The 12151-nt window shown below is 35.3% G+C and overlaps 1 protein-coding gene across 2 annotated transcripts in view; it reads left to right on the top strand.

The window, feature by feature from the left end:
• Positions 1-12151, top strand: part of LOC106879925 (uncharacterized) — an 87286-nt gene that overhangs the window by 63376 nt on the left and 11759 nt on the right. The window contains exons 5-7 of one of the 2 annotated variants that reach the window (XM_014929677.2): positions 2513-2596; positions 4945-5076; positions 7449-7508. In XM_014929677.2, coding sequence (XP_014785163.1) covers positions 2513-2596; positions 4945-5076; positions 7449-7498 — 266 coding nt within the window. In that variant the 3' untranslated portion in view covers positions 7499-7508. The remainder of the gene's footprint in view (positions 1-2512; positions 2597-4944; positions 5077-7448; positions 7509-12151) is intronic. The other variant, XM_014929678.2, reaches the window with a different exon arrangement.

Below are 12151 nucleotides of genomic sequence, written 5' to 3'. Positions count from 1 at the left end.
AAGTAAGTTGTTTCGTTTTGGGATTTGGTTTGCAAGATTCTTTATGTGAGTTCGTGTGTTGAAACATATTCTGTTGTGTTTGGGGAGAGTCATTCTCTTTTGGTGCCTTATAATTTAATACACACACCGGTAAAATTTCTACATTTCTTTTTTCAGTTTTCTAAGAATTTTCGTTGCGTCTTGCAACCTTTTCAAGTTTTGACTCTCAAAACTATTGAAAAGGTTGCAAGACGCAACGAAAATTTTAGAAAAATAAAGAAGGAAATGAGTGGAAATTTTACCGGTGAGTGTGTTAAATTATGAGACACCAAAAGAGAATGACTCTCCCCAAACACAACAAAGTAAGTTATTATTTTCTGTATGAACGACTCCATGTTATAGTTTATATTCAATTTTGCATTTCCTGTAATTAGATAACATGGTTTATGTAGTATGCATCAGAATATGGTAATACTGAGCAAAAATGTTCCTTGTGATTTCAGTTATAGAATGCGGCTTGTGTATGTGTGTATGCTTTATACGAGGGGTTGCTGAAAAGTTCCTGGCTTTTGGTAATATAAAATACAGGAGGATCAGTTAATAATGATTTTATTCAACATATTTCCCTTTCAGATTCACATACTTATCGCAGCGGTCCTACAATTTTTCTAAGCCCTGTAATATAACTCGTAAGTTTAGGCCTCCAACCTGGCCTTTCGTGACACCCTTAAAGCCTGGAATTTTTTAGCACCCCCTCGTATGTGCAAGAAAATCTCATTCTCTCTCTCACCTCTTTCTTTCCCACCTCTCTCTCACTTTCTCTCTCTCTCTCTCATATATATATATATATATATATATATATATGTATATTCATGTTATCCTTCGCTTTTTTTACTGTTTTTGTTGTGCTAGTATCATCAATAACAATGGATGGTTATCACCATAAAATGACACGTTCCTTGTGAATCGATACCTTTTTGCCGTTTTGATTTCAGTTTGCAACACCAGGTCCCTACATTTACGCCGTTAATAGCTTTGCTGAATTCATTTACATCACAATGACTCTTCTTTATTTTAAGATAGAAAGTAATATGCATCTTCAAAATAAATACACAGGCATTAGAAATACGGCTAGTTGAATTTACAGAATATCATACTTCAAACCAAAAGATCGACGATTTATGTTCTACTAACTGACCACGTGCTGTCAATAATGACGGTTAATTGTAGTATTTTATATATATAGATAAGGTACAAAATAAGGTGCATAATAATCACACATACAAACATTCACATAGTTCCTTTGTACATGCACACACATACATACATATACTCACACAGAGTTGAAACGCTGATTTTTTTCACTCTTTCTTTCCTTATTCATCTATCACCCCTTCCTTTCTCTCATTGCTATTACTTTCTCTCACTCCCTCTCAGTCTGGGCTATTATTCTCACTACTTCTCCTTCACTGAATTACTATTTTCTCTCCTCCTCCGCGTCCAGCGTGATTCTGGACATATATATATATACATACATATATACAAATATATAAAAACGCTACGCTCATTATTATATCAGGAGATTGCTTTATAGTGTGCCTAGTTAAGAACATAACTTTTTATTCATCCACCGTCATTTGACGGCTGGTAGATACAGTTTACTTTTTAACAGAATATGGTGAAATCAACCAACGAGGAAGCGTCAATACGGTTGGTTGACTTGCTAGAAAAAATACCAGCCAGATCTTCCTCAAATTACATTCTACTATCATGTTATATTCTGGCAGTAATTGATTGGTGCTTTATTTTATCGATACTGAAAGGATAAGAAGTAAAACTGATCTCGGCAGGATTTGAGTTCAGAGTGTAAAGGAGCAGAGAATACGTTAGATAAATTAGTTCTAGATACACTGTGTAAGACACAGATGGGATGGTCATGTCTTGAACACCTTTATCTCCCTTCATAAAAAATGGTAAATTTTGTATTTTCGTTTTTTATTATTATTATTATTATTTTGTATTATGAATTCAGAATTGATTTCCCAATTAGATAATAAACTGTATTCCGATTAAAGAATAAATTGAATTTAGAATAACAAATTTCTATACAACATATTTTGCTTTTTTCTTCCAATATGTAAGGAGCAATTTCATTCTTGGGCAACGCCGGGTGCCTCTGCATATATATATATATATATATATATGTGTGTGTGTGTGTGTGTATCTATCTATTTATCTATGTATGGTTCATCAGGAACTTAATACCACTATACACCGGTTCACAAAAATTATTGGCTTCAGATTTGGGCACTAGGCCAGAAATTTCGGGGTAGGACATAAGTCGATTACATTGGCCCCAGTGCTCAACTGGTACTTAAATTATCAACCTCGCAGAACGCAAAGATGGATGAAGTGCTGCACTAAGCATTTTCCCCGGCGCGATAACGATTGTGTCAGATCGCTCGTCTTACTTTTTTTATTAAAAATATTGATTACTTTTTTAAGCGTGTCATTTCCTTTCCGTTTGTTTCAGAGCCACTCGGAATTAAAACAATGAAGCGAACAGGTCCATTCAGACAACAATCAACCGGCCCACCCACAGGCTGGTGGCTCTACGGTAAGTTTTTGTTTTTTTCTATTGCACCAATAGACATATCCCATATTACTCAATATAGTAATATAGGATATAGACATATCCTATATCACTCTATACCTTAACTGTTTCACAGCACGTCCATCTATTGTACAGTGAGATATATTCTACATTACTCTATATCTTCTGTTGCGTAATAGACATATTTAAATTACACTGTACCCCATTTTAACTCAGTGGCTCTACGATAAGTCTATTCATTGTACCAACAGACATAACTTGTATTACTCCGTACATTATATTACCTTGTCGCAAGATCGTAAAAATGTATATAGTTTTGACATAATTGAATAAACCCCAACAGACACCAGGTACTTATTTTATCATACTAGAGTGAAAGAATAGGGACACGCTCAATCTCAGCCGGTATTCGTGCTAAAATATAAAGGCAACTCAGCCTTATACTTTTCGTATTTGCAGTCTTGTATCTGTATACTATAAGTAATGCTTCATTTCATGCACGTAATTTATACCATTAGAGGAAATACAAATACAACATAATCTCTGCTGCCTCAATAAACTTTTTCTTTAACCTGGTACTTATTCTATCAGTTTCTGGACATAAACAAACACCGGATTTCTTTTCGTTTTCGTCTACCCAATCCACTCACAAGGCTTTGGACGGACCGAAACTGTAAAAGAAGACACTTGCCCAAGGTGCCACGCAGTGAGACTGAACCCAAGACTTCATGATTGAGAAGCTTGCTTGTTTTCCAACTACATACCCACTCCTGCCTTGTTGATTCTTTAAATCACTAATCCGTTGCTGAATCCTGAATGAGAGGTTAATATTCTTCACGTTCTACGAGACAAGACGATAACCTATTGCTTCCTGTTCACATTCAACGTTACAATCTATCAACCAGGCGTTCAAATCATTATCCACTCAACCATTTCATTTCAAAAGTACTTAGTTTAAAAATCAGTAACTTTCACTAAAGATTTCTTTAAATTAACATTAATGCGGTGTATTTTAAGGACATTAAGCATTTATGATTCTTTTAAGAGAATAAGCATTGAAATGAAGTGAAATGGCTCAGGTTGGAATTGAAACCAGGTTGCGGATTCTACTCGCTGAGAGATGGACTGTGGAGATCTTGCTAAAAATTGAGAAAATTGGTTGGCCTGGAATTGAAACGGGATAGTGGATTCGACTCGCTGAAAGTTGACCTCAAGAGTATTTGCAAAAATTGTGTTGTAACTATACTATTCTTCAATGACCTTATATTTTGTTCATTCGAGATGATTCTAGTATTGCACGTGACATCTTTCTTAGGAAAAAAGAACAAGGGTACGCAACTGTACAATGTATAACTATTTGTATTTACTAACTGAATCTCATATGTTATGTAGTATTAGAGTTCAAACATTCAACTAAAACATAGTTCTCCCTTGGCACTAAATCCTTCTGGAAATGTCATTGGATCTAAATAATGGTTTCTAATTTAAGTACAATGCCAGCAATTTTGAGGGCTGTCGTTAAGTTGACACGGATCTTTTCCTTTTGGCCGGCACATAGAAAAAATATTTTTTTATAACTAAACACTTTCAAATTTCGTATACTGGTAGAATGTGTCATTTAAAACATCATTTACTCTTGGCGTTTTTCAGAAAATTCTTTATTTTCGAAGTTATTTCGTGTTAAAGTTGTCGTATTTCGGTAATTTCAACCAATCAATGACGTCTATTGAGGTGAAAACAATTACTGCTGTGGTAAAAATTGAGAAATGCCAAGAGTAAAAGATGTTTTAAATGACACATTCTACCAGTATACGAAATTTGAAAGTGTTTAGTTACAAAAAATTATTTTTTCTATGTGCCGGCCAAAAGGAAAAGATCCGTCGACACATTTACTCCAGCACTTCACTGATACTTTATTTTATCGATCCTCAGAAGGACGAAAGAAGAAAGCTGGCCTCAGCGGGATTTGAAATCAGAATGTAAAGAGCCGGGATAAATGTCACAAAGAATTTTTTCGGATGTTTTAACGGTTCAACTAGCTCGCCGCTTTTGAAGATTTAAATAAGCTTAGAACATTAGAAAACTTAATCTCCCTTCCTCTCTCTCTCTCTCTCTCTCTCTCTCTCTCTCTCTCTCTCTCTCTCTCTCTCTCTCTCTCTCTCTCTCTCTCTCTCTCTCTCTCTTTCTAACGAATTTATAAAAATATTTAAAAACTTGCTGATGTGATGATATACTGGTGAAACAAATAGCGTGTACATCAAAACACAGTTATTGATCTACAATGTCTTTTGTTTTCAGGAATCTTGCAACACAAATTGATACATGTCTTTTGTTTTATTTTCTATTAAAAGCTAACGGATTTGATAACCGTGGTAAGAAATTGGAGAAAAAGTTCTTGGGTCGAAATGAAAGTGCTTTTTCAAGTGGGACAGTTGCTGCGCGGACCCTTCTAGAAGATTTTAATGAGAATCTCAAGTTAAAAAGTAAGTAAGGCGAAAGTAAAGAATACGTATACCCGGTGTTTAGGGTTAGGGTTAGAGTTTAGGGTTAGGGTTAGGTTTTAGGGTTAGGATTAGGGTTAGGGTTTCTGTTACGCCGAAAACGGGTGGTGTATTTATTCTTTACCTCCGCCAGTAAGTAATACATGTGTAATATTTTTTATGATGTAGATGCGACTTTGTTTTCATGTGTAAGATGTAGAGCGTTGTAAATTGTAAAGTATAAACGTTGTTGCTGTGTGATTATACAGAAGCAGCTTATTTGTTCGGCAATTACAAATCATTGCAATGCCTGCAGCGAAGAATTGCATTCCCAAGAATAAATATCCTCTTATCACGATTTTTAAGCGTCATTAATTCCAATACTTCATTCCCTTTTCTGTTATTGCTAAACGAACAAAAGATAGAATTTCTCCAGGAAAAGATACCTACTTATCGCAAGCAATTTTATTGCAATATCTAATAACCAACCAGTAGGTGAACTTTAACAGTATAAAATTATTCTTTTTTTGGAATGGTGAAACTCGAGGCAGATAAATCTTCAAATATTCCATGGGAAAATAATGTTCTAAAAAAAATCCTTTGGATCAAAACAATATTTAACCCAATATTTATACGCTATTATTTATAGCTTTATCTGCTTCGAGTTTCACTGTTCCAAAAACTAATTATATCACCTTCTTTTGAAGTTTTAAATTTGTACGAATTTAACAATATGAAATGAAATATTTTAACGTAAGGCAGACACAGATCCAGCTGATGCGAACTCGTGGCTCGTGATTTAGTAGTAATATCTTATTCATTCGGTTATTTCATTTCTGCCAGGAAATTAGTGAAACGATATACTTAAAAACCTGCCTCATGAGTTGGTACGTGGCTGCATTATTATACAAACACACTATTTTTATTATATTTATTTATCAATTCATTATGCCAGTGTCACATCCTATTGGAAAAGCTATCATTAACTGCTATCAATTTATTCAAACTAACAGCAGTTGCACTAAATTTTGCAAAGTGTGAGATTGGAAAACATTAGGGTATATGTCCAAATAACACTTCATTGCCTTTCCTCTTTTTCGCTTCTTATAAAGCACGATCGAATTTTGTGTGTGGGCGAATCGAGGTGTATAGTGAAGCGGTTTATCCTTAAACTAACCATAAATCTTGTGAGGATGTGATGTCAAAGTTGATTCTTGTAAATTTGAATTCACCTCGTTGAAACAATAAAACTAAATAGTGTTGAACATGTTTACAGAAGCCTTACTGAAATATTTATGAATACAGAAACAATCAGCATCATACAGAGGTGTGTCAAAACATGGAGACTCTTTTGGATTTAACAACAGTCATCGAAGTAATAAATGTTTGTAGCTTGACCTGAAAATGGAGGAAGAGAATAGTCGACACCATCGATCTCAGTATGACATTGACAATCAACTGTACTCTATTTTATCCATGGTGTCGATTATCGATGACATTGGTACTTTATTTTATAGATGGTATTTACAAGCGATGGTATTTTTTTCCAACGTTAAGAAACTTAATTTTATCGACTTCGAAAGGATGAAAAGCAAAGTTGATCTCATCAGGATGTGAACTCAGAACCTAAAGACTCTGAACAAATGCTACAAATCATCTATTTCTCCGACATTCTAACGATTCTATCCGTCTACTGCCATTTGTCACGTTCCTAAAATAATTGTTTCTAGCATAGGTTCGAGGCCCAAAATTTGGTGAGTTGAGGTCAGTTGATGCCACTGAGATCAGAATTTCACTTGTGATTTATTTTATCGACCGCAAAATGATGAAGGGCAAAGTTGACCCCGGTAGGTTTTGAAATAAAACATTAAAAAGCCGAAACAAATGCTACAATCATTTTGTCCGATGCTTTACTGGCTCTTCCAGTTCATTACCTTTGTATTCGTAGTAATAATTTCTGATTTAGATACAGGATTATCGATTTGAGGAAACGGGATTAGTCGTTACATAATATTTGCGTGTGTGTGTGTATAATCACAATTGTCTGATGAACGATTACGTGAAACTTTGTGTAACAGTTTGTGACGTTTTTTCGGCTTTTAGTATTTTACTCTATCTTTTATATTCGAGTGCTATCACTCGAATAGTACTCAAGTAATGATACTATTATTATTACTTGAATGTATCCATGCAAGAGATCAGTAATTTATGATAAATTTATGCTAACTCACAGTGAACCTGGCAGTAATTAATGAAATAAATAAAAGAAATTATCAAAAAAGTTTCAAGGCTCATGTCAAACATCAGATGCAAAGACAAGCGTTGGCATTAACTAATAGCTATATCAGCTTTCTATTTGTTACATTTTTTTACAGATCACGAAAGGATGAAATGCAAAGTCGACCTTGGCGAGGTTTTGAACTAAAAACGTAAAGGTTGGTAACTGAATACCACAAGGCATTTTTTCCTAAGTTATATTATTTCTGCCAACTACCTTAATGTTGATAATAGTGACTATGATGATTTTGACGACGAATTGGTCGAGTTGTTTAGAGTGTTAGATATGATGCCTGATATTTAACTCTCTGCGCACTCAGTTCAAATTCCGCCGATGTCAGCTTTGCTGGTCATCTTTTTAGGATTCGATACATAAGGCCTAGTGTGGTGGATTCATTGAATTATTAGAGAGTCGGATAAGTTACATCTGATCTGGCTCTTTGCATTTTGATGGCGATGCTTGCTACGACTCTGGTATCAAGCTGTAATGGCTTTTGTTTTTACTTTGGACTACAACGGTGACGTAGAGAGAGGGGACTTGCATACATGGGCAGTTATTGCTTAGGTCTGCGTGTTTGGAGAGGAACTTTCCAGCTACTGATACATGGTTTCACAGAAGGTATGGAAATAGCGGTTTCGAATTTAGACACAAAGCTAACTTGAGGTAAAGGAATAAGTCGATACTACGGACCAAATCAGGTGACAAGTATATCATTTTATCGAAGCCGAAGGGATGAAATCAAAGTTAACTTAAGCAGAATTTGAACCTAGGATGTAAAGAGCCGGGTCAAATGCCTCAAAGCATGATTCTTCCAACTCTCGGGTTAATAATCTCTTACACTCAATGCTACAGATTTGGAGGTGATGGTGCTGTGAAAGATTACAAATTAGGGTGTTGGTTGAGTAAAGTTACAAATTCTGGGGTATGGTTCGTTAATTGTTACTTATTTTAAAGTACATTCAAAAAGAAAAAAGGTAAATGAGACTTTAGCAAGATTTAGATTGAGAGCGTAAAGGGAAATACCTAAATACTTAAAGTCGTTGAGTTATATATTCAAGCATTTCTATAACTCTAGCATCCTATTTACTGTTTCTAACATAGGCACAAAGCCGGACATTTTTGTATGAGGTGTAAGTCTTAGCTAGTATTTTATATTTTTTAGACCCAGAAAGGTGAATGTAAAAGTTCACTTTGGCGGTATTTGAACTCAGAACGTTAAACATTTAAAGACATTGTGTATGGTATTTTAACGACGATTTTGCCTTTCTACCATCATCCTGGTGATATTTTTTTAACTGAGGTCCAAAGCTAGCGGTTTAGATGTGGGATAGTAGTTGGTCGATACCATCGACCCCAATACTTTACTCGTACTATAATTTGTTGACCCCCAAAAAATGAAAGGCAAAATTGGATTTGAACTCAGAACGTAAAGAGCCGAAAGAACTGCAATACAGTAAAGCAATTTTCCGACACTCTAACGATTCTGGTAATCTAGGCACAAGGTCAGTAGTTTGCCTGGTACTTTATTTCGTCGACGCCTAAGACGTGTAAAGCACAGTTGACCTCTCAAGACTTGAATTCAGAATATAAAGACTCGGAACAAATACCATGATGTATTTTTCCCAATACTTTAAAAATTCTGCCTGGTTCCGGAGCCGTCTTGAGGTTGTGATGGAAGCCAAGAGCGGCTACCTTGAGTAAACGCTTACCTACCAATCATCATCTACTTTTCCATTTGTGCAAACTGTCAGATTTAACCTTACAAATATATATATTGGTGGGGATGCAGTTGCATAAACTAATTCCAATATTTAACTGATTTTAATCGATATCGGAGAGGTGAAAAGAAAACTTGGCACCGGTAAGATTCGAACTCAGAACAGAAATGGACCTAACAAAATACGGCAAGATATTTTTATGATGGCTTCCTTTCAGTACATATGGATATAAAATTGTAGAATAGTCTGAGAAAGATGGTTGAGCAACTTCTTGCTGAACAACCTGCACTAATAAATTTGTTTATAGTGATCAAATGTATGTACTGTACATTAACTCACTCCCTCCATCAAATTGATGTTGTCTGAACAGTTGCACTGTGTACCACATGTCAGGTACTGAAGGGATCGCAGAACAACGTGAGATCAATTGAAACCACTATCTCACAATAATCGTGAGCACAACACCCTAACCACAAGACCATGTCCACTCACATAGCTAATGAATATATTGTGGTCAATTAACAAACCAACAAGAATTTCTTAACGTGATCGCACGACCCGTTAGAAATAATGGCCAAATATCCCTCAGATCACAACCGACTGTATTAGAAGAAAAGAATATGTTGAATAATATGACCCCGTGTTTCTTGTAAATAATGAAAGGACTGGGTTATTGTTCAACTCCAGGTAGGGTCTTAGAAAGCAAACTTTTGGTCAAAATCATTCCAATCATGACCATCTCGATTTTTAGAAGTACCTAAATCTATATTACCTAATGTGTCCATTTTTTTAACAATTTTTCAAAACATCGTAGGACGTAATTCGAGGGAGATTTAACTGCCGTTTCTATCTTGTAAGTTGACCGCGTAGAAGCCTGTTCATTTGAGTAACATTATAAAAACTGTTATTCATTTATTCATTTTCAGGGTGTTGATAAATTATCTTTACAACTTCCACAATTGCTTGCACTATATCACCTAGATGTGTTGCGTGCAACCACTGGAGCCTATGTACAAACGTTTTGTTATTTCTAATAAAACTACTTGTTTGCCAATAAACTCAGCTGAGTTATCCCTATTTTTCATCCTTCTTTTCTAAATTTTTCAATTATTAAGGTAAACTATGGACACCCTCTATTGTTAGAGAACGTGAAAGCAACTTGAAGGCAACGTGAAAGCAATTTGAAGGCGACGTGTTGGCAAAATCGTTATAGCGCCAGGGAAAATGCTTTGCAGTATTTCTTCCACTTTTTTACGTACTGATTTCAAATCCATCCAAGGTTAACTTTGTCTGTCATCCTTTCCGAGATCGTTAAAATAGAGTAGCAATCAAAAAGTGGACTCGATGGAGCCGACTTAATCCTACCCCACCACAAATTTACTGGCCGTGTACCTAAATCAGAAACCATTATTAGAGAATGAGTAAACAGTTAATAAGAGGGAATGAGGATGAAGCTGATCCTAACTTGAACACGACTTTACACATTTCTGTGTGCTGCGCAATGTAAGTATAGTTATTCTGGTAAAATGCATTTTCTGTCAACCTTACTAATAAGAGTATTTTAAGCTCAGCATTGTAAGCAAGCAAATCACTTGTGAATTATACAGTGCTCCCGCAATAACTTTCAATAGTTAAATGTACTTGTCACCTGGTAGTTATTTACTTATAGGCTTGTTTTCAACATTGTGGTCGGAGTCATCGAGAATCAAATATACGGAATAAGGACACAGCACAATACCAGCAATTAAAACCGTAACAATAATTATTCGACCAATTCACCATTAGTCTGTGTATTGAAACTGCTGAGACTCTCAAAATAGCTATGGTTTCTTTTTAATAACCATTCTATCGATATAAAGCAATGTGAAATATTGCGGAGACTGTCTGGTTGCAACAGACTGTTTTTAATTCAATCGTATGCTTATCTCGAAGGTAACGGAAATCTTTTAACAATAGATTAATTTTTAATAGAACAAGCGGTTTTCCAAGTTAAATAACATTTAATAGACTGGCAGTGTCTGTTAAGTAACGGTTGGTCTCGAACAAACACACGCACACAAATAATAAAAATATAAATACATAAACAAACAAAACCTAGGAAGGAAACAAAATTGCAAAGTTATATCTCTTAGTTTCGTACAATTCTCTAATGAGATTGGATCTCATTGTAATTCATTGAAGTAGACATGCGCTTCTGTGGCGCCCTGAGCTACATAGATATGAATAATGGATTTTACCCATTTTAGAAGTATTTGCTACAGCATTTCTCTGTTTGACTTCGAAGATACATTTATTAGTTCACTGAACGGCCACTTCAGGAAGTAAGTACTTTATTCTGAAGCCTATAGAAAATTGTATAGCCTTCAATTTTCCTACTGTTTATTCTGAAATATCTGTCGGATTAGTTTCCATGGCTCCATTTGCTTCAGCATAGTCACGTTGTATATCGATGTTAAACCTACCGCCATGCATATAAATGCGTTGAGCATACACGGCCATAGCTATATAGCTACTACAAATACCGTTATAATGCATATCACTATGACTGTACAGATACTAAACTTAACGACGTTTATATAAATAAGTGCGGGAAATAGTATACTATTATGAGGAATAAATAGGTTCAAAACATATTTATGGCTCTATGAAATAGAAATAACATTGTGACTACAGAATCATAAAGCATGAGTACATACGGCTATGGTTTCGGTCTCAGTGTGCAGCATATATGGAATATTGACATGCACAATAGCTTACATCCAGATAGATAAATGATATGAGAGTAGAATCTGAATGACGAAAACCATGCAGAAACCTGTTTTACACACACACACGCACACACACACACACACACACACACACACAAACTGTGCGAAAGCACATTAGACAAACAGGCAGATAGCTAGCTAAGCTAGATAGATAGACATACGTATACACAGAGATATATATACGCCCATAAATCTGCATAGAAATGCACATATACCACATATATATATATATATATATATAAAAACCACAGACATGGCTGTGTGATAAGAATAAGATGGTTTCGGGTCCAGTCCCACTGCGTGGCACCTTGGCA

The sequence above is a fragment of the Octopus bimaculoides genome, chromosome 7 (assembly GCF_001194135.2).
Source record: "Octopus bimaculoides isolate UCB-OBI-ISO-001 chromosome 7, ASM119413v2, whole genome shotgun sequence".
Lineage (NCBI taxonomy): Eukaryota > Metazoa > Mollusca > Cephalopoda > Octopoda > Octopodidae > Octopus > Octopus bimaculoides.
This window is presented reverse-complemented; position numbering and strand designations above follow the sequence as displayed.